The sequence below is a fragment of the Leucoraja erinacea genome, chromosome 3 (assembly GCF_028641065.1).
Source record: "Leucoraja erinacea ecotype New England chromosome 3, Leri_hhj_1, whole genome shotgun sequence".
Lineage (NCBI taxonomy): Eukaryota > Metazoa > Chordata > Chondrichthyes > Rajiformes > Rajidae > Leucoraja > Leucoraja erinaceus.
The window spans coordinates 64,859,138-64,878,790 of NC_073379.1; the positions used below are offsets into that span (position 1 = coordinate 64,859,138).

A 19,653-nucleotide genomic window follows, 5' to 3' on the forward strand; every position below is an offset into this window, starting at 1 on the left:
AATTATCCATTCTGCTTTTGGTATGAGTTTTATTTTAAATAGTTCTGTGAAGATTTCAAATACTTAGTTCCAGAATTTTGGGATTTTTATACAAAAAACAAAAGAGTGCGCTATGGTAGCTTCATGAGACTTACATTTATCACAAATGGGTGAGACGTTAGGGAAAAGTTTATTTATTGTTGTTTTTGAATAGTATAGTCTAAGTAATGTTTTGAATTGAATTAGAGTATGTCGTACATTGATCGAGCATTTATGCACATATATAGTAAGTGTTTATCCCAGCTCTCTTTTGAAATTTTTATAGCTAGTTCTTGTTCCCAGTCTCTTCTAATACTATCAGTTGTAGGTATTTCTATATTTAAAATAGTGTTGTATAAGTATGATATTAGGTTTGCTGATTCGGCCTTTGTCTTCATTGCTTCATCCAGTAAGTCTGGAGGCATGTTATGATAGTCTTTTGTGTATTTTTTCAGATAGTCACACAATTGAAGATATTAAAAATATTGATTATTTCTCAAATTATATTTCAGTTGTAATTGTTGAAATGATAATAATTTTCCGAATTCATACAAGTCTCCGAGTGTTTTGATTCCTATTCTTTCCCATTGTGTAAACGATTTATCTATAGTAGAAGGTTTAAACGATGGATTATTGACTATTGGCGTTAAAAGAGATTGATTTCTTAATTTTAGATTCTGTTTTATTTGTTTCCAAGTTCTAATTGCGCTATGTATGATTGGATTTCTATTGTAATTTTTGTTATTCAGATTCATTGGTGAAAGGAGAGTCGCTCCTATATTACACGGAGACCAGTCCTCTCTCTCCCTTACAATCCAATCCACCTGCTGGGCAGAATTGTCCAGCAGGTGAATCATATTTTTAATATTTACTGCCCAATTATAGTACATAAAGTTAGGGAGCGCAAGACCACCCAGCTCTTTGGGTTTACTAAGGTGTGTTCTTTGTATTCTGTGGAATTTATAGTCCCATATAAAATTTGTAATGTCCGAGTCTAGTTTTTTGAAAAACTTTTTTGGAAGATATATAGGTATTGATTGAAATAGATATAGGATTTGTGGTAAAAAGATCATTTTTATAGCATTTATTCGACCTATTAAAGACATCGGGAGTGTTTTCCAGAATTTGATTAGACTATTTAGTTTCTTAAGTAAGGGACTATAATTGGCATTAAACATAGTGTGATAGTTTCTAGTAATTTCAATTCCCAAATATTTAAATTTTTCTGTGGCTATTTTAAAGGGGAATTTTAGGAGATGTGTTGAGTCTTTCGGTTTTATCGACAAAATTTCACTTTTGTTCCAGTTTATTTTGTATCCTGAGAAAGATCCAACGTCCTCAATTACATTTAGTATGTTTGGTATACTAATTTTGGGTTTTGTGATGTACAGTAGTACATCGTCTGCATATAAAGATATGTTATTTGAATATTTTGTATCATAACCGTAAATACCCGGGTGTGTTCGGATTTTTTCAGCTAAAGGTTCGATTACCAGAGCAAGTAACCGGTGATAATGAACATCCTTGTCTATTGCCCCTTGATAATTGGAATTTTGTAGATAGTATATTATTAGTTAATATTCTGGCCGTAGGTTTGTTATATAATAATTTTATATAATCCCATTCTACTTGATCAAATGCTTTTTCTGTGTCCAATGAAATGATTGATAACTCTTGTTCTTGAGGTTTGTGTGAATGCATTATGTTAAGCACACGTCTCAGGTTATTAGTATAAATCCCGTTTGATCCTCGTATATTAATTTACTAACATATTTACTTAGTCTTCCAGCTAGTGTTTTCGCTAATATTTTTTGATCCGTATTTAACAATGCAATAGCTCTATATGAGCCTGGTTCTTCTATGTCTTTATCTTTTTTAAGTATTAATGTAATCGTTGATTCTGCTAGTGTTTCAGGTAGGATTTGTTCTTTAAAAGCGTATGTATACATTTTCTGTAAACGTGGTGTAACCTTGTCATAAAAACATTTATAAAATTTATAAAATTCATTACTGAATCCGTCTGGTCCTGGTGTTTTTCCATTCTTTAGTATGTTTATTGTGTCTTCTATCTCCTTAGATGTAATTTGAGCTCCCAGTTCCTCTTGTTCCTTCAATTCTAGTTTTGGAATATTACAATTGTCCAAGAACTTTGAAACTATTATTATCTGTTAGCGTTTTGGATGTGTATAAATTCTGGTAAAATTGAGCGAATCTTTTATTGATATCATTAGGTAGAGTTAATAATTCCCCTCTATCTGATTTAATCTTTAAAATTGCGTGGTCTTTTTCCCGTTTTTTCAGTTGCAGTGCAAGAAGTTTGTGGGGTTTGTCCCCAAATTGTTCCTGTTTTGTAATTTGGAATAGTCTTATAATTTTCTCTGATAATAACATTTAGTTTAAATTTCAATATTAATATTTTATTATGTTTATCCATAGTTGGATCTTTAGCATTATCTATATCTAGTTGTTTGATTTGTTCTTCTAATTGTATTTGTTCGTTCTTATTTTTTTGTTTTGAAAAGCTTGGTATGAGATAATGACTCCTCTAATAAATGCTTTGAAGGATTCCCATAGTAAAGTGGGCGATATGTCTGGTGTATCATTTGTCTCAAAAAATAAGTCCATCTGTTTTTTTAGATATATTTTCCCTTGTGGGTCTTTTAAAATTTGCGAGTTAAACCTCCAGAACGATTTATTCGTAGACATCCCTTCCAGTTTTAAAAAGAAAGTTAGCGGGGAGTGATCTGAAATCATATTGGTGTGATATTTAGGGTTCATAGTGTAAGGGATTTGTTTTGTATCCACTAGGAAATAATCTATACATGAGTATGTTTTGTGTACCGTTGAATAAAACGAGTATTCCCTTCCAGTCGGATTCGCGATCCTCCAAACGTCTGTTATATTTGTATTTTTTGTGTATGTATTTAAGAGTTCACTAGTTTTAGATTTCATAATACCTCTTTGTTTTGCATCGATTTATCTAAGTACGGGTCTAAAACTCCTCCAATTATAACATTTTGGTAGTTCAACTCTGCGATTGTATTCAAGATTTTATTGAAAAATTGAGGATTATCAAAATTGGGCGCATAGCATGTGATTGGCATAGCATTGATCTCTCCTGTAACTATAAGATATCTCCCTTCCTTATCTGATATAATGTTCTTTGATTTAAATGGTATTCCTTTGTGAATAATAATTGCGGTACCTCTGGATTTTGAGGTGTGTGAAGAGTGATATGTTTGGCCTATCCAATTCGCCCTCAATCTCATCTGATCTTGGTGTTTGAGATACGTTTCTTGTAAAAATGTAATGTCCGTGTTGTATGGTTTTAACTGAGCTAGTATCTTGTCCCTTTTGATTGGTTCATTAATACCCCTTATGTTCCAGCTACAGAATGTGATTCCTCCCATTTTCTTTTGTTTATCGTCTTGCATTGTCGCTGATTTTAATACCCTTAATTATTATGGTGCATCCATACCTCAGAACTCTGGATATTTGGGGAACGTTTATGTTACTGACTTCCTTTGGTAGATCCCTTTTGCGATTGTCCTTAAAAAAACCCCCACATAGTTGTGACATATTGTGATTTAAAAAAAAAATTGAACAAGTGAAATTACAGTGTCTAGAGTAGTTGGCACTGTAATGAGTGTCCCACACGTCTGTGGAGTTTGACATCAATTCGACTTCCGATGTTGATGTTATGCAATTAGCTTCGCTTCCTTTATTACTCTTAGACTAGGAAGGAGGGACCTTTTCAAAATCAGTTGTATTTCACCCAATTACTGTATATATATATTTCATTAAGACTTATCAAAACGTATGTTCGGCTACTATGAAACTTGTGTATCTAACACTTTTATCTACTAACTATTTATAGTTATAGTTATACCTTTGATAATAGTCAGCTGTCGGCTGAGAGGGTTAACCAGAATCAGGCTCCTGGAACTATGCCAGGTGCCTGAGTCTCCTCCCTTCCCCACACAAAGTACATAGCACTAAAACCTGTGATATTATCTACGTTAGTTCTAAAATTTGTTATTTGTTATTTCTTTATCCCTGCTTAACTGTCTCACTCTATATACGGGATAGTCTGTCTTTTTAAAACATTATTACATTTTGCCCATTATATAGTTCAGGTTAGTTTCCATTTCTATTTCTATATTAGTGTTGTTAATTATTGTTAATTCTCTATGTTTTGTGAAACTATTTTAAGATCTTAAACCGCCATTTGTCATTGTGATGTTTTCCACATTCGGCTCTCCTGTTTGTCTCTCCGTTGTTAATCAGTCTTTCCTTCATTTTGAACAAAGAGTGTCCTTGAGTTAAATTCCAAAGCGTCCGAGGGAGATAAGGTGTCTAGACTAACGCACATGGAGATACTCCTCCATTTTGGACTTTTAGAAAATGGTGTTTCTTCCCTTATCTTCGGGCATTTTCTGTGAACTAATCAAGAGAAAAAATTTGTCCATACCGTCCCGCTGCATTCCTTAATCCTCTTTTTCTGCCACAATCTCTTGGGCATATTTAAACGCTGATTCCGGATTGGTGAATGATTTCTCCTTTCCCTTGAAAGTAATTCGCATCCTGGCTGGATAAAAAATGCCACACCTGACATCTTGAACTCCTTGGAGAATCTGTCTTGTCTGTGAGAACTGCCTTCTCATTTGCACGATCTCATAGGGATAATCTCAGAAGAGTTTGATAGAGTTGTTTCCAAACGTCATCTTCACTCCGTGTTTGATTTTTTTTCATCAGTTCTTCCAGTGCTGAAATGTCCCGAAGTTTGACTATGATCTGTCGTGGGTGGGCTGGTTCTACTTGTGATCTTGGCTTAAATCTGGGTACTCGATTTGCCACTTCAATTTTCGGTTCAACAGGTAAATTGAGTACATGTTTGAGTAAGTTGGCAGTAAACTCACGGGGGTTGTTTCCCTCTGCTCCCTCTGTTACTCCCAGTATTCTTAAATTTTGGCGTCTTGAGCGAGCTTCGAGATCAAGGCATTTATCCGAGACTTTTGCCAGATGACTCTTGAGGCTGTCTAATTTTAGCTTCATTCCCTGCATATCTTCAGACATTTGTGCAACAACTGTGTCCATGTCTTTCATTGCAGTTACATACGAAGAAACAGTTTCATGCACAGCCTCAAACTTCATCGTGGAATCTTCTTCCACTTTATCAATTTTCCCCGTTAGCTCTTCTTGCACATCATCAATTTTTTTTTTTAAATGCCAATGCAATCAATAACTTTTTGATTGCCAGCATTGATGTTTGACATATTTTCCATCATTTTTGCATTCATATTTTCCATCATTTTTAAATTTCCAGCCTCAATATCATTTCTCAGTTCTCTTACCGAATTCTTTATTTCCTCAAGTTTATTTTTCTCCTTAGTAGCCATCTCAGTCTTGGATCTTGTAGCCATTGTAACCACTTCAGAGGCCAGTTCTTCAGGTTTCTGGCTTTTCAGCAGGTATTTTGAAGCTGTTCTCTAAGGGCTCTGAGCTGGAGACGTTTTTTTCATTTAAAAGCCTTAATCCTCCGTTTAAATCACAGCGCTTACTGATGACATCATCAGCGCGACGTCCAGGGGCTCCGGTAAGTTTTTGAATCGGTCCCGACCTCCAGACCCGATTTTAATGCGAAAAATAGCGAATTTTCAGCAGCGGAGCTAAATGGTGCGACTGCTAGTCCAGCATGGCGCCACCAGAAGTCGGCTGTACCATCTCTGTGATCTTTCTTTTACCTTGGCGATGAACATGATCATCAAGTCTGCTGAGCCAGAGTGCCGGGGCCCTCGGACCAAGTCAGGAGTGCGCCACCGACCAATCAGAGCCTTCATGGACGACCTGACTGTCACCACTGAGTCAGTGCCAGGAGGCAGGTGGATCCTGCAGGGGTTGGAGAAACTGATTGGATGGGCAAGGATGAGGTTTAAGCCAGGAAAATCAAAGTCACTGGTGCTGAAGAACGGCAAAGTCATGGACAGGTTCCGCTTCAGCATCGAAGGGACACCAATCCCAACTGTCTCCGAAAGGCCAGTGAAGAGTCTTGGCAAGGTGTTTAACAGCAGCCTGAAGGATACAGCATCTGTCCAGGCAACCTGTCAGGAGCTGGAGAGTTGGTTGAGAGCAGTGGACCAGTCGGGGCTTCCCGGCAAGTTCAAGGCATGGATTTACCAGCATGGTATCCTGCCAAGGATACTCTGGCCACTGCTTGTCTACGAAGTCCCAATATCCATCGTAGAGAGATTGGAGAGGAAAGTCAGCAGCTTTCCCAGGAGGTGGCTGGGACTGCCCAGGAGCCTTAGCAGCATTGCCCTTTACGGAAATAATACCAAGCTCCAGCTGCCCCTGAAGTCACTGGAGGAGGAGTTTAAGGTGACTCGGGACAGAGAGATGATGCTGTACAGGAACTCCAGCGACCCCAAGGTGACTCAGGCAGAGGTGGAGGTGAAAACTGGGAGGAAGTGGAGAGCCGGCGAAGCCGCACTGCAAGCGGAGTCTCGGATACGCCACAGAGTCCTGGTGGGAGCACTGACTCGGGGAAGAGCTGGCCTGGGAATCTTCCCATCTCCCCAGTTTGACAAGGCCATGGGGAAGGAGAGGTGCAGGCTGGTCCAGGAGGAAGTGTGGGCAGTTGTGGAGGAGGAGAGGTGTACCAGAGCAGTTTGATTGCGGCAGCAGGGAGCCTGGACAAGGTGGAGCAGGCCATGGACCGAAAAGTCACATGGACTGAGCTCTGGCAGGCTGAACCACAGCGCATCAAGTTCCTGGTCCATGCAGTGTATGATGTCCTGCCCAGCCCATTGAACCTCTTCATCTGGGGCAAAGCAGAATCTCCAGATTGCCCGCAATGCTCAGGCAAGGGGACGTTGGAACACATCCTGAGCTGTTGCCCAAAGTCTCTTGGGCAGGGCCGGTACATCTGGCGTCACGACCAGGTTCTTAAACCCATTGCAGAAGCCATCAACATGGGAATCAGCAGCTGCAGACGAGCACGCCCCGTCACTCAGATGATCACCTTCGTGAAGGCCGGAGTGCAGCTGCCAAGAACCATAGCAGCCAGGAATCCGTCAGGAATCCTGGCGACTGCGCAGGACTGTCAGCTTTCCGTAGACCTGGTGAAACAGCTGAAGTTCCCACAGCACATTGCCACGACCACCCTGAGGCCAGATATCCTCCTGGTCTCAGAGGCGACCAAAATATCGTCTTGTTGGAACTGACAGCGCCGTGGGAGGACTGTCTGCAGGAGGCCCATGAGAGGAAGATGGCCAAGTATGAAGAGCTGGCCATAGACTGCCGCAAGCAGGGCTGGAAGGCAAGGTGTATGCCCATCGAGGTTGGCTGCAGAGGTTTTGCAGGGCAATCGCTCTACAAAGCCTTGAGTGCACTGGGCATCAACGAAGTGGCGAGGAGAAGTGCCAACAAGAACACCACAGAGGCAGCGGAGAAGGCATCAAGATGGCTCTGGATCAGGAGAGGAGGTCCATGGGGAGGAGCGAATGTCACCTGAACACAAGTCGTGGTCTGATCAACCACGGCTGGGTCGCCTGGGTGAGGGTGTCTGATGTTGAAAGACCCGAAACACCTAATGACCCCAGGTTACATTATTGATGATGTGTTCAGGAGCATCTATAGATGTATTTGTATCAAATTGTCTAAGTCGTGATGATGGGTTTCTCTGTAGCAGGAATCACCATTAGGCCCTCAACCATTCACAATTTATATTAATGTCAAATGAATAGATTCCATATCTACACCTGCTGATGATACGAAGCTCGGTGAAAATGTGAAGAGGATTTAAAAGACATTTGCAAAGCAATATAAAAGGGTTAGGTGAATGATTTCGAAGCATTGAAAAATGTGAGCTTGAACAGTTTGGTTGTAAAAAATATATATTTTTGAAATGGCACAAAACCATGATTGTTGAATCTGTGTGTATGGGTTTATTTGGCATATCATTAAACCAAGCAGGTACAGCAATTAGGCAGGCAACGTAGTATGTTAGCCAGTAATCTAATTTTTTGTATTGTATTGTATTGTATTGTATAGAATATTGTATTGCTGAAATTGGAAGAAAAAAACCGAAAATGCTTGAAAAGATCAGCAGGTCAGACAACATCCGTGGAGAGAAACAGAACTAACATTTGAGGTGAATAACCTTTCATCTGCTGAAAAGTCTTTGCAGACACACTGGAGCTTCTTCTGATGGAATCACCGTCAATTAACGCAGCCCAATGGATCTGCATAAACCATGTTCCTCAACTTATTCTACAGACCTTCATTTTCTCTATGCATAAGGTGATCACATTGTTCATCATGCACCTCTGTTGATTCTTTTGATTTGCCTGGTGGATGTGCTGTTCAAAAATTACATGAATATTCTGCAACAAACCTTTGTGATATTTGAAATGAAAAAATCACCTTTGTGGAGATAGTATGCCACATGATATAAACTAATTTAATTTTGTCTACTTTTTAAATCTTTGATTTACTTTTTCAGATAAAAGGTTTGAACTTCTCGCAGATTGGTTCTGTCGTAGAAACATCAGAAATTGAAAGCAGACTTCAAGAGGCAGAGGAAAAAGCAAGAATATTTGCAACAAATGTAAACAATGTTAGAGTTTGTTAAACAGCATTTTATAAATGCAAATTTAATCCATCTTTTCTTTTACTGCACACCAAATACATTTTTATAAACTGAACATGTATCTACAGCTATCAAGCTAAAAAGGGGAACATTTTAAAAAGATATAGACAAAAGGATCAATTGGCCATTTAGATATCAGGTTATGCAGTGATGTCATGCCAAACACATTAAATTTAAATGCTAATTAATTTTGGGGTGATTGTTCTTACTGATAAAACATTTGTCTACAATGAGATCAAAATCCCTTTAAAGTTAGATCTACAATTTGAATATCTGTTTAGCATTACAGTGATTAAAACACTTCTTCATTTTGCAATTCATTGTGTCAATTAGATCTAGATTGTAGAAGAAGTACAGTAATCTCATCAATGCTTGTTTAGTAACAGTACGTGTCAGTAAAGTGGTAGCCAATGGCGTTGTATGAATACTGGCACCTTTTTGTCTGAAAAAAAAACTGCATCTCTTGCTTAAACTCTCATCGCTTATGAAGGAAGTCAGTGGCACGAACCATTACCATTAAACTCAATAACAAAGGCACTAATGTCACTGTTATACTATTAGATTACTAGTCTAAAGAGAAGATATAGCTGTGTCATGAAATATAAATAATCTAGCCTTTGTCATGTTCTCTTTTCAGAGTCAAAATTCTTACAACACTTAAATATTCAATTTGTTAGGGTATTGTTATTTATTAACACATTTACGTCTGGGCCCATAGAGTACAGAAAGGCTACAAATGTGCCATAATGTGCCATACTGAAGAAATAAACCCAAAAGTATCATTAAACTAATTAATTTTAGGTGATTTAAATTTGGGTTGAAATCTTCCTTGCTGAGTGGATTGCTGTTGCTGTCTTTATATTGATATTCTGTCCTATAAGAAAAGCACATCCTTTTTCTGACATGTTCTCGCCACTATAAGTGGAGATAATACTCCACGTATAGTAGTGAGTCATGTTAACTCTAATGCAGTAAACGTAAATGGCAGAAGTTACATCATTGCATTGTGATAAGGTAGGATTGCGTTTATTTGAGTGTCAGTAAATTTATCATTAAGAGTAGAAATTTAATTTGAAGGACCTTGTAAAGATTGGACCAATTTATAGATTTGGAAAGTCAAAAATAAATTGTTTGCAACATTTGGCAATCAACTAAATTCAATAATGCCATCAATTTGTTATTTGTTCATTATGATTTTCTAACTATTTTCAATGTAATAATTCTGTAACATGTTGGGACTTTTATCATGAAGTCAACAAGGTTTAATATATTAATTTATTTTCTAATATTGACATGAAGTTAAATTTGACCTAAATTGTTAACACTTTAGCATTCTTTATGACTTAAAGACTTCTTTATGAGGCAGCATTAGCACAATGGGCTAAGAGTTCGGCTGGCGACCGGAAGGTAGCCGGTTCAAATCCCGCTTGGAGTGCATACTGTCGTTGTGTCCTTGGGCAAGACACTTCACCCACCTTTGCCTGTAATGGAATGTAATTACGGCGGCAGGCGCGGGCACACCGCGACGCCCTGTGTCTCCCTTTCAAGGGAGATGCTAAAAATGCATTTCGTTGTCTCTGTACTGTACACTGACAATGACAATAAATTGAATCATTTCATTTCATTTCATATTGATTTAACTCTAATCAAGAAGCTATTCAGATAAACTAAACTGAACTGAATGGTATTATAGTGTTTATTGGAAAATATGGACCATTTCCCACATCTCTGCAGCCACACTGTCACCAATGATGAAATTTACTACTGCCTTTGGTGTGTCATCACAGTCTTTGGCCAATTGAGGAAAGGGAATTGAAGTTCACAATTTCAGACTGTGTTGTCCTATTTGTTTCTGAGACTTGGACTGCCCAACACCAGAAAGATGCTACGACTCTCACGGTCATACAGGCGACACCCCGGCGACCATGTGGCGACTGCCTAGTCGCCTGTAGTCACCTAAAAAATAGCCTAAGTGGGACAGGCCCTTTACTTCTGTGGTTTTGTTGACATTGAGCAAATTGTTCCTTGATTTGAGTGAGAGGCTATTGTTGCTGCATGACTGAACCAGGTGTTTCATCTCTCTCCTGTACATTGCCCCATTACCACCCATGATTCGGCCGGCAACATTAGCGTCATTGGCAAATGTATAGATGGTGTTGGAGCTGTGCTGTGCCACACAGCTATGGGTATAAAAAGAGTAAAACAGGGATAAGCATGCAGCCATGAGGCACACCTATGGTGAGTGAGGGTGATATGCTGTTATCGATCTGCACTGATTGAAGTCTGCTACTGAGGAAGTTAAGGATCCAGTTACAATGGGAGGTACAGACGCCCAGGCCTTGAACCTTGCTAATAAGTTTGGGGATGATTGTGTTGTGTGGTGAACTGTCGTAAATGAACAATAACCTGATGTATATGTTCCTGTTTTTAAATGGTCAAAAGCAGAGTGGACTGCCTCTGAAATAGCTTGTTGGGGGGTGGTAGGCAAATTGAGGTGGATCCAGGTTATTTCTGAGGCAGGAATTGATTACACTCACAACCAGCCTCTTGAAGCACTTCATTAAGGTGTATGTGATATTCAGTAACAGTAATCATTGAGGTTACTGTGCCATCTAGGGTACTGGTACAATAAATGTCCTTTTAAAAACAGACGAGAAGCTCAGATTGCTGAAGCAAGAGATTGATGTTCTTAAATAACCAGACTGCACAGGTCTTTAGTCAACCAGGCACACTGTTTGAACCAGACACTTCGCGTGGATTCATCCTCTTGAAGGATGTCCTGACTATGGTTGAGATCACAGGGTCATCAGGAACTGTCAGGGCTCGTGTTGGTGTGTCATTGTTCTCTCTTTCAAGGGTGCATAAAGGCATTGACTTCACCTGAAAGTGATACGTCTTTGCTTTTAGGCTACCTGGTTTTGCTTTGTTGGAACTGGCATTGCCTTCCTGCAGTTATCGAGTGTTCGGCTGTGACTCCTGCTTCATCAGGAATTGTCTCTCCAGACTCAGTATAGCCTTCAGGAGGTCGTACCTGGACTTACTTGTATGACTCTGGATCGCTAGTCCAGACTGACACAAATCTAGTGTTCATTGGATTGCAAATCTGCTAGCTCATCTATGGTGTCTGCCTGGGGAAGACTCAGGATATGTTTGCAGGTCCAAGCATTTCTTTACAAATTTGTGATGGTTGTGGCATATTTTCAGGTCTGCTGATGAATCCTTGAACATAGCTCAGTCTAATGACTCAATACACCCATATGAGCCCTCTACTGCTTTCCCTGCCAAGTCCTCTTCGCTGGTGGAACATTCTTCGGTCCCTGTCTATACGAGGAAAGAGGCACAGCCAGGTATTCAGATTTTCCGAAGTGTAGACGAGGAATGGAGTGGTAAATGCTCTGACGGCAGTTTTAGTTGAATGTACTGCGTCCTCTGATATTGAAGATGAAGTACTGATGGTAATTCGGCAGTGCTTTAAGCTAGCCTAGTTGAAGTTCCCAACGATGACGAGGAAGGCCTCGGGGTATGTCATTTCGTGCTTTCTGATTAAAAAAAAAAATATATATTTATTTTGTGACCTCTATTAGAGCCATATTCATACAGAGTGGAAACAGAACCCTTCGGCCCAACATGCCCCATCTATACTAGTCCCATCTGCCTGCATTTGATCCTTATCCCTCTAAACCTATCCTATCCATGTACCTGTCTAGATGTTTCTTAAATGTTGTGATAGTACCTTTCCTCAACCTTCCCCTACTCTGGGCAAGAGCTCTGTGCATTTACCTGATCTACTCCGCTCATGATTTTGTACACATCAAGGTGCTTAATTTCTCAAGTGCTAGCTTGATGTCTGTCTAAGGCAGTCTGCAGACTGCAGTCAAGATAATGGCCAAGAACTCTCTTGGTAAGTACGATTACCTCCTGGATGGAGCAGGATTGGGACAAGACCACTATGTATGTATGATGAACATGACGAGTTTTATCATGAAGCAGACACCGCTGCCTCTGTGTTCCTGATGTCACTGCCTGGTGCATGTGGTGAATGGAGAACCCTCGGGCTGGGGTATCAGGTTCAGAAGGTTGAGTGAGCTATGTTTCTGTGGAACAGAGTACACAATAGATACTCTTGACTCTTAAAGACAAAGGTCTTGCATTTAGGTCTCCTTTCTTGATTTGGAGCGATTGCACAACAACCAGAAGAATGCTGGCGAGGGGGAGGTTCGTATGCCCTAGCACTTCAGTCCTACCTGGTGGTCTCTCTGGGATTATGTCTTCTGGCACAATGAAGACCTTCCTGATACTTCCAGTTGCTGTGTTCCAGGAAGTTGGATCCGCCAAATCTATCAGTTCAGTTGGGTGATAGATAGTAAGATCATTAATGCATTTAACAAGCTTAAAAACCTGTTTCCTACTGCTGTAGGCCTGGTTGCAGATTTCAGCCTTAGAAGGTCAAAACATAATTATATAGTTGTTCTGCAAACAACCTAAAAACACTGGCTCTCTCTGGTGCCATCATTACAAGCAACATCACAATGACACTGTGACAATTCTGCATTAGAACATATCTTTAGCCTTAAACTGATGTGCTTCAAGTGAAAACAAGTATGTAGTACATGGGATGTTATAACGTTAGAATGTTGGTGTAATATTTGCTTACACAAATGAAAGTGGTTTATTGTGAGAAATGTAGCTATTATTACTAAAGGAAAACCCAATAACTGATTTAGTTTTGCATTTTTTGATTGTATTATAGCTGGCTGAAATGGAAATGTGTAAAATAGAGCTCAGTGACCAGGTCATGTGGTTGGAAGAACAGCTGGAGAGCATGAGAAACAAATTAAAGTCTGCAGGATTATATGAAGAAACACTAAGTGCCAAGGACAAGGTATTGTGAGCATTCCTCTTATATGAATATAATTTACCTTTAGGGCATGGCAACTATGCATCTCCAAATCCTTGCTTGAAGAAATTGTTGATGATTACTGAAGTCTGTGGAATTGGGTAATTTTTGCAATGTTTTTCTTTTCACTGTCTTGAGAATTTATGTTTTTCTGTGGAAGATAGACACAAAATGCTTGAGTAACTCAGCGAGATAGGCAGCGTCCCTGGAGAAAAGGAAAGGTGACATTTCGTCTTGAGACTGTTTTTCAGACTCTCAGTCACCTAATCCTTTTCTCCAGAGATGCTGCCTGACCTGCTTTGATGGAGTGGACGTGAAGAGGATATTTCCACTAGGGGGAGTCTAAGACTAGAGGTCGTAGCTTCAGAATTAAAGGACGTTCTTTTTAGGAAGGAGATGAGGAGAAATTTATTTAGTCAAGAATGTAGTGAATCTGTGGAATACTTTGCCACAGAAGGTCAGGTCAGTGGATATTTTTAAGGCAGAGATAGATAGATTCTTGATTAGTCCAGGTGTCAGAGGTTATGGGCAAAAGGCAGGAGAATGGGGGTTGGAGGAAGAGATAGATCAGCCATGATTAAATGGCGGAGTAGACTTGATGGGCCGAATGGCCTAATTCTACTCCTATTCCTTATGAGTTACTCGCATTTCGTGTCGATCTTCGATGTAAACCAGCATCTGCAGTTTCTTCCTACACATGTTTTTTTGTGTTGTCTGAGTCTAGGTGCCAGTGATGTTATTGTGCAAGAAAGATTTTGATTGTACCTGTACCTCACCGTACTTGGGCATATGGCAAGAGATTCAACTTAACGAAAGATTGAAGGAAGAATTTGCACACCTCCATACCATTTTTTATGAAAATGATTCTTGGAATATAGTAACTTTAATTATTCTGATCTCATATGGGTAACCAATGAGAGCATTTACCTTCATTTTAACAATGTTTCTCAATTATTTCGGATCTACAGCATTTTAACCTGAGGTTTGCTGCAACTCACAATATACGATATCGTCAGCATCATGGAAGCATTAGGATTACATTTTGAATTACTGAGCTAGATATCCCAGTGTGCTTTTGCAATTATTGTATTTTGTTATCTAAACTAGCAAATAATATTCCTTCCCTAGTCACACTGAGTAATGTTGTCACTTTGTCACTTTTATCTACTTAATTTTCCAGTGAAAACTGAATGAAAGAAAAACACCGGTGATGATCTATGGTATGTTTGTATCTAAACATACATGTTTATTGGGTATGTTCTTGAACACTGGCTTCTGAAAATGACAGTAAAAGCATGTTCAAAGACTGATTCTGTGGAAATATTGTTGCTTAAAAATTCAAACTAGACAAGAGTGAATACAATAGAATGACTTATGGAAGCAGAGTATAATGCACCATCTATCTATATTACTAAAAGTCTGTTCTTGACCAGTTTTGGCCATCTGTGCTGCGATTTCCGAGAGAACGCCGCCACCTAAGGCCGTCATTTTTGGCCACCTTGCTCAGAGCCCCCCTCCGCCGCATGTGTGCTGAGGATTTTTCCCATCTATTAAAAATGACAGAGATATTAATGTTTTTATGAAATTCCCCATTCTCCCTGCTGCCCCCGCTGGCGGCAGGGGGAAGGGACTATAAAACCAGGAAGTGGTGTGCCACACAGTCTCTTCAAGATGGAGGAAGGCAGAGGGTCTCGTTTCTCTGAGCTGTGAATAACACTGAACACATGTCTACTCAAATGTAAGTGTCCTTAGTGGTTCTAAAATGCTTGCAGAATGTGTCTATTGGTTCTAAAGCTTGCAAAAAGTGTCTCTATTGGTTCTAAAGCTTGCAAAAAATGTCTATTGGTTCTAAAGCTTGTACAAAATGTCTATTGGTTCTATAGCTTGCAAAAAATGTCTATTGGTTCTAAAGCTTGCAAAAATGTCTATTGGTTCTATAGCTTGCAAAAAAATGTCTATTGGTCAATTTTCCAACTTGCCTTCATTCCCATGGGTCTTTTGAATTAGTTTCCCACATGTGGTCTTGCCAAAGGCCATCGAATTGAATTATTTCTCTCTGCCATTGAGCCATTTTCTTTAAGCCTATAACAATGTTGCTGTTTAAGTCCAATTAAGGATGAACATGATTTATTAATCAATTTCTGCTGCTTTATTACAAATGGTCCTTTAAATTTATGTTGCATGGCTACCTTACATATATGCATAAGATTGAAAGAATAAAACATATCTTCAGTGCCACAGTTCTATCCACCAATAATGAATACGATAAGAATCTATTCCATGTAATTTGCCATCAATGTAAACCCAAATGTCTAAAAATATTCTTTGAATTAAATCTAGTTGGAAGCAGGGTGTATATTAAAATATTTAAGATGTAGTCCTTTGCCGTGTAAAAAAGTCTAAGCATTTTTCAGGCACCAGGGAATCATAAAATTGTTATGACACAGAATCCTTTGATCTGTCAAATCCACGCCAATTTCTTGAAGATCAATCCAGCCAGTCCTATGTCCCCTGGTCTTTTTCCATTATCCTTGAAAATGATTATCTCCTAAGCACCTATTCAATTCCTTTAGTTGTTTGTTTAGGTACCAACTAAAATAATTAGGTTAATGTCCTCCTTAAAGTACTGGATAGAATAGTATAAAACAAACATGTGTGTAAGGGGGGGAAGGGGGAAACTATCTTTCAGGGTCCCTACCTGGTCGGAGAGGCAGCTTTTCTCCAGGCTGCAGCTTCGACCCGTCCTCGCGGTCTACCAGCGGGCCTGGAGCGGCGTTTCCTGTCGGGGACTGCCCAGAACCTCGGCTTCTGCGGCGGCACAGCGCTGGAACGCTATCACGGAGCGGGCGATGCCTTGCCCGGGTCGCCGCGCTGGAGCTCCGGTGAGCTGAAGATCGCTGAGGAAAACATCGCGGGACTGTGGAGCGACCAGCTGCGGGCGGCGGCGCTGAACTTTACACCGGGAGCCTGGGATCTCTAGATGAGATCGCCGGTTGTGGAGCTCCAACCGGCGCGGCCTTGTTGGCTTCGGAAGCCGCGGCCTCCAGTACGGAAGCGGCCGTTCCAGGGTTCCCAAGCCGCTGAGAGGACTCTCCCAACGCCAGAGCAACATCACCCGGCGAGAACGGCCTGGAACATCGGGCCTCCGTAGAGGCAACTGTGGAGGCCTCAATAGGCCCGACTATGGGTGAACTGGGGTTGGGGACTGGACTTTGTGCCTTCCCTCATAATGGGAACCATTATGGGGGGATGTTCTTTATGTTTAAAACTCTTATTAATGTTATGTCTGTATTCTTTTTTTATGTGCTGCAAAATGGCAAGAAGCATTTCACTTCACTACACCTAGGTGTATGTGAATGTGACCAATAAAATACCTTTGATACTTTGATTGCATTTCACAGTATAGTTTCCACACTGAACGTTTCAGAAGTGTTGTAGAGCAGAGGGATCAAGGAGTACAGGTGCATGGATCCTTGATATAGATAGATAGATATGCCATTTATTGTCACTATACATGTACAGTGAAACTGAAAGCTGCTCGTACTCAGTGCATACATACAATTTAGCACAAAAAACAAGAAACAGAAAAAACAAAAAACAGAAGGGAGATGGGGGGGGGGGGGGGGGAATAGGTGCACAAATTCTGCGGCGCTACATACATATATACATATATACAGATGGAAGTCCGTGTTGCGCGGTGTAGTCAGTGCATGTGTGAATTTGAATTTATAGTAGATATAATTCTCGGAAAGCAACTATTCCTGAGTCTGTTTGTCCTGGATTTGATGCACCTATAGTGCCTTCCAGAGGGCAGCAGGTCGAACAGTCCAAACGCAGGATGGGAGCTGTCTTTGATGATCTTCTTTGCCCTGCTAAGGCAGCGGGAGGTGTAGATGTCCATCAGGGAGGGGAGAGGGCAGCCAATGATCCTCTGCGCTGTCCTGGTTACCCTCTGAAGCCTCTCCCTGTCTGCCATGGTGCAGCTGCCATACCATGCTGTAATGCAGTATGTCAGCAGGCTCTCGATGGACGAGCGGTAGAAGGTCAGCAGCAGGTTAGAGTCCAGGTTGTGCTTCCTGAGGACCCTCAGGAAGTGCAGCCGCTGTTGAGCCTTCTTGATGACCGCTGTCGTGTTGTCCGTCCAGGAGATGTCAGCAGCGATATGGACGCCGAGAAACCGGAAGGTGTTGACCCTCTCCACACACTCGCCGTTGATGTGTAGGGGGGCTAAGTCGGTGCTGTGCCTCCTGAAGTCGACAATGAGCTCTTTTGTTTTCCTGGTGTTCAGAGCCAGATTGTTTTCTGAGCACCAGGTTGTCAACTTCAGGACTTCCTCTCTGTAGGCTGCCTCGTCTCCCTTCGAAATAAGTCCGACCACAGTAGTGTCGTCAGCAAATTTGACGATGCGGTTGTTGTTGTGGGCCGGACTACAGTCGTAGGTGTAGAGACAGTATAAGAGGGGGCTTAGCACACAGCCCTGTGGGGAACCGGTACTCAACCTGCGAGTGGAGGAGAGGTGGGGGCCGAGTCTCACAGTCTGGGGCCGGTTGGTGAGGAAATCCTTTATCCAGGCACATGTGACAGTGGGGAGGCCGAGAGTGACCAGTTTACCAATGAGAATGTCCGGAATGATTGTATTAAAGGCTGAACTGTAGCTCTGCCCCTGCTCCAGATGGCTCAGCACAGAGTGGAGAGCTACGGTGATGGCGTCTTCTGTGGATCTGTTTTGGCGATAGGCGAATTGGTGGGGGTCGAGACAAAAAGGCTTTTGGCACTTTCACCTTCATTAGTCAGAGTATATTGAGTATAAATGTTGGGAGACATACCTCGACTCCATCCTACCCCCCCTGGTCCAATCCCTCCCAACCTACGTCCAAGACACCTCACAGGCTCTTCGTCTCTTCAATGATTTCCGTTTTGCAGGCCCCCACTCCCTCATCTTTACTATGGATGTCCAGTCACTCTAGACCTCCACCCCCCACCAGGATGGTCTTAAACCCTTCTGTTTCTTCCTACCGGAGAACCAGCCAATTTTCGTCCACCATTACTCTCCTCCGCGTGGCAGAGCTGGTCCTTACCCTCAACAACTTCTCCTTTGACTCCTCCCACTTTCTCCAGATCCAAGGCGCAGCTATCGGCACTCGCATGGGCCTTAGCTATGCCTGCCTCTTTGTAGGGTGCGTCAGCCTTTAAAGCAGCAGTGTGAAATCACTGAACAATTGCTGACCTAATTATAGGATGATTTGAAGAAAACTAGAACTACCGCATGATCTTTTATGAGAATAGGGTTGGGAGTGGAGGGCACGTAATCCCTCATCGCAACTTCTCACAAAATAAAGATCAAACTTCAAACGGCAAGATCTCATTTAATCTTTGTATTTTATTTCGAAGTCACGTGAGTGACTACGTGAGGATTTTAAAGCTCTGTGATTTCATGCCGCGACTCGAGTCCATGCAAACACACTGCATCAGTTGACCAGAAATGATTGAAAAGATAGTGCATTCAGACATGACATAGATTTAAAACATGCTGATGATTTTAATAAACTAATAATAATAATAATAATAATAATAATAATAATAATAATAATAGTGATCCCTTACATCCGGTAAAAGAAAATTATTCAACAGAACTCAAAATTGTGTTGGCAAACAAACCCGGCCTGGCAATCGGCTTATTATAAAAGGTTTGGAAAGTCTGCTCATTCGACCATCCTGTTGGTGCTAGAATGCGATCCAGCGGAACCTCCATGAACCTCGCTGCTGATGTTGTTGCATCCCTGGTGGAGTGAGATTTAAAAACATCAGTGTCCACTCCAGCACAAGCCAATACATGTCTTAACCACCTGGAGATGGTCTGCACTGATACCCTCTTGTGTGTTTTTTTATGAACAAAGCCAGCTCAGTGCCTCTAAGGTTCTCCGTAGCCTTAAAATATTGTTGAATATGTGTGATAACACATAATCTGTGGTCCATAGGATATGCCACAAATTCCAGCTTTAGACCTAACGGTCTGCTTTGCTAATTAGCTAATTTATATAGAATGTTATTTTGTTGGTAGACATACTAGCCTGAAACTAGCGCCATG

General features: G+C 41.0%; 1 protein-coding gene across 5 annotated transcripts in view; it reads left to right on the plus strand.

Annotated features, from left to right (window-relative positions):
* LOC129695669 (coiled-coil domain-containing protein 192-like) overlaps positions 1-19,653 on the plus strand; it is a 76,994-nt gene that overhangs the window by 27,038 nt on the left and 30,303 nt on the right. For 3 of the 5 annotated variants that reach the window (XM_055632830.1, XM_055632833.1, XM_055632831.1), the window contains exons 3-4: positions 8,522-8,626; positions 13,419-13,550. In XM_055632830.1, coding sequence (XP_055488805.1) covers positions 8,522-8,626; positions 13,419-13,550 — 237 coding nt within the window. Of the gene's footprint in view, positions 1-8,070; positions 8,320-8,521; positions 8,627-13,418; positions 13,551-19,653 lie in introns of all 5 variants that reach the window. The other 2 variants (XM_055632834.1, XM_055632835.1) reach the window with 2 other exon arrangements.